Consider the following 3,719-nt stretch of genomic DNA (forward strand, 5'->3'; position numbering starts at 1 on the left):
AGTGGGCATAGAGGAAGAATATAGTAGTCTGCCAAACACAGTGAGGTAACATGCCCGAAGCATGCAAAAGAACGCGGTACACTTGCATGGTGTCCATGTCCACATGTGTCGACATAGACACCAACAAAACATGAAAACCGTGTGTTGACCTTTTCCGGTGTTGACCATATACATGTTGACTTAGACCATGTCAACCTATTGCCTGTTGACCAATAGTGGTCGACGGTCGACGCATTGACTGACAACCTAATTACTGTTGAGCAAATGATACACCCCATATAAAGCCAAATAGGGTGGGACACTGAAACTTCTTTAAAGAGCAAAAGCTTTACTGTACACTTTACGTTCTGGGGAATGTATCCCGTTATCAGGGTAATGTACAGTGAAAACAAACACACGGAAATGCCTGAGGACTGAGACCCCCTCCTGCCATTATAACTGAGCATATACTGAGAGTGTGACTTATCCCAGGAGCCCGCACTCGGCTTACCCCAGAGACCCCCGGCAGGGTGTATATATACTGTACCGGAGATGAGGTTAGGAGGCGTGGAGGGCCGCGTGCGCTGGGCGGGAAGTCTGTGAGGCGGCCGCGGAGCGCTGGAGCAATGGAGGGCGGCAGCCGCAGGTCCGGGAAGCGGTCGCTGAAGAGGGCGGCACCTCATGCCGTATACGTCACCCGCTTCGGGAAGCACAGCCCCGGCATAGTGCTGCAGCGTGTGAGGCGCTCAGTATGGGCGGAGAGGACAGGAGAGGGGCGTAACCGGGGGTCTGGAATCCAGGCAGCGGCGGCGCGGGGCAGGGTGCAGGGAGAGCCCGGGATGGAGAAGACACAGCAGCCGCCTGACATGATAACAACGAGGTCCCCTGAGATCCCGCTTCTCAGCCAGCCCGAGTCCCGGTACAAGGGGGCAGGAGGCCGTATTGGGAGCAGTGCGAGGATGTCAGGTGGGTGGCTCTGCCCCAGTGCCATGCACGCTGTGCATAACATTGGAGTATACGCATAAAGCTCCTAAAAATAAAGAGTTGATGTCAATAGCAACCAATCAGATTTTGTCTATAACTTTGTAGGATGGATCCGATGCAGTAGAGAAACATACACACAATCTGATTGGCTGCTATGGGCAACATCCACACTGTTCACCAGGGATGGACTGGTCTGCCAAAACGGCCTTGGCAATTGCGCACACATGCATTGGGCATCCTGCACTGCTGGTCCTAGCTTGCTGGAGAGAGGGGAATAGCGGTTTATGGCCGATGTTGAATACTTTTGCCATCGATGGGGGAGAACCAAATGGTTTCCCTCCATTGATGGCACAGCAAAACCGATGTCTTGCTTTTTTATTAATTTTTTTCAAAAATGCAAGGACACGGAGCATAGTTCCGCCCCTGGCACCTGTAAAGCCCTGCCCCCATGTTTTAATTGTCCCACAAGCGAAGCCAGTCAACCAAAATGGATGACCATTGATAGGTTAAAATATTGATGGTCTTCCATAGCATATTTAAATACCATAGATGGCCAGTTGCACTATTGCCATCGATGACAACCATCGATGGCAATGGCAACGATGGCCATCCCTAGGAATAGCTGAATGTGATGCCCCTCTCTCCTGTACCCAATTGTCGCACAACAGAAAGAGCTGCCAAACCAGCCGTGAGTCCAGTGGCTTTCTGTGTGCCGATCGGGAGGCGGTGCTTCCACCTTGGAGTGACAAACCTGCCCACCTGGCCATTGGCCGCTCAGGCATTTGCCAGAAGTGCCTAATGGCCAGTCCAGCCCTGCTGATTTTCAAGGTTTAGTAAATGTACCCCTAGTTGGAATTGACCCACCAATGTTAATGGATAGGATCAGTGGTTAGGAATTATATTCTTCTATGGACACAAAATTGGGAAATACTGTAATATCATACCACCCGCAGGACCGTCCCCTTTTTTTGGGGACAGTCCCGTATCCCAAGGTGGGGGGGGGGGGGCAGTTCTGCGTAGAGAATAGACTTTTGCACACACAGTCTATTCAGAGGGGCTGGGAGCATGGCCAGCAGCTTACACTGTGCTGGCCATGCCCCTGTAGTGATGGAAAACGGGGTGTGGCCTGCAAATGTGGCATCCCCATGAGACACACCCCCTTTCCGCCCAGGCAGGCCGATTTATATAATGAAAATGTTGGGAGGTATGTAATATGGAGAGTGCAGGTGCACGTTTCTTCCGCAGCCCCATAGCTGGGAGTACCCAAGTTTCTACAGCCCGGACAGTGCAGCAGAAAATTTGAAGCTTGCCTTTCCCAGCATCATGCATACCGTCTGTGGAGTGCTGTGTGTGGGACCCTGTGTCCAGTATTCTTTATTTTCTCCATTATTTTTTTTTATTATTTTGGGGGGGGGGGGGGGGGGGGGGAGGGGATTTTGGGGTAAAAAATGTGACTGGCCTGGGGGTATGTGTCATCTTGCCCCTCAGGCGAGCCCAACATTGGCAGAGAGCTCTGTGTTATGTGAAGTTGTTGTTATCTTAAGATGTTCACTGGTTTGATTTTGTCTTACAGGCAACCATTTTGACCAGAGTGACAAGCTGTCTACAAAGCCAAAGAGAATTAAAATGAAATCTAAATCTAGAAAGGTACTGGAATGTTTTAGAACATGGTCTCAGTTTAATCCTTTTATGGTGGGCATAACGAGGGATAATACAAATACTTTTGGAAGTACATAAAGAGCGCATTGACTCTGCAGGCATCATATATTTGTACATATTTTGCACTGGTGGTCCATCTGGTGATGTCATGCTGTAGTTACTGTGTATAATTGTTGCCCAAAGTGGCTGGACCAAGTGGCTGGTCTTCGAGGCAGTGTTTCACTCATTGCAGTTATATTAAATATAATTCTACATATTGAACCTTGGTGCTGGGGTTCACCCACACCTTTTATGTACATATCGCCCATTGCACTCTTTCTCAAAAATATAAACAACAATATTTGCATGAGAAGGAATGTTGAATGATGACCATTCTGAAATGGAAATTAGCTTAACCTGGAAGACCAAATGTAATCATTTGTAATCAATGACAGTGCTGTACTATAGAAAACAAAGCCCCAATAAAAAGTTTTATTATGTAATGAATGAATTTCAGTAAAAATGAAAAGTATTAAACAGCACCGTGGCAGTTATTTTTTTTATATAGCTATAACTTTATCACATACATTGAAAGTTATAATGTATAGATGGCATAAAACAATCAATCAAAGAAACCAATCACAAAAAAATTTAAACAGGAAGATGGTGGCGCCAAGGATTGCAGCTATATGTATATCCGTGGAGCACCAGCTCTCCACTACTCAACAATATTGCAAAAACAGATGGATACACACTTCAGCGCTATCCCTAACACACCAACCCACTATAAGGTGGTAAAGTTTAACACAATTTTCTTAAGGTCTTCAGTTCTTCTATAAAGACTCTGCAAAACCCTACTGACCTCCAGCAAGGTCCCTATATGCACATAAAGGTTTCTTTGTTGGGGGTACTGCAGCTTTTAGCGATTCCTCCCTCTTATTCAGACATCCACTAATGTTCTATCCAAATGTTTACTGACCTTATTTCAAGGCCCTATGTTGGCAAAAAGGTATCTTTTCTGGCAGATCAGAAGATAATCCTTCTATTCCACTCGACTTAAAACTCCATATAACATCAGTACTGGAAACCAATGGGACCAACACTCACCTGAAACTGAA

General features: G+C 46.8%; 1 protein-coding gene across 2 annotated transcripts in view; it reads left to right on the plus strand.

Moving 5' to 3' along the window:
- The first annotated feature begins 537 nt into the window (after nt 1-537).
- The window catches only part of LOC146072359 (uncharacterized), a 6,155-nt gene continuing 2,973 nt past the window's right edge, over nt 538-3,719 (plus strand). The window contains exons 1-2 of one of the 2 annotated variants that reach the window (XR_014473089.1): nt 538-945; nt 2,537-2,610. Coding sequence is in view for 1 of the 2 variants with exons in the window: in XM_083179632.1 (XP_083035758.1) it covers nt 606-945; nt 2,537-2,610 (414 nt within the window). In the remaining variant the exon portion in view is untranslated. The remainder of the gene's footprint in view (nt 946-2,536; nt 2,611-3,719) is intronic. The other variant, XM_083179632.1, reaches the window with a different exon arrangement.

This window comes from Crinia signifera, chromosome 4 (genome assembly GCF_055691185.1).
Source record: "Crinia signifera chromosome 4, ASM5569118v1, whole genome shotgun sequence".
Lineage (NCBI taxonomy): Eukaryota > Metazoa > Chordata > Amphibia > Anura > Myobatrachidae > Crinia > Crinia signifera.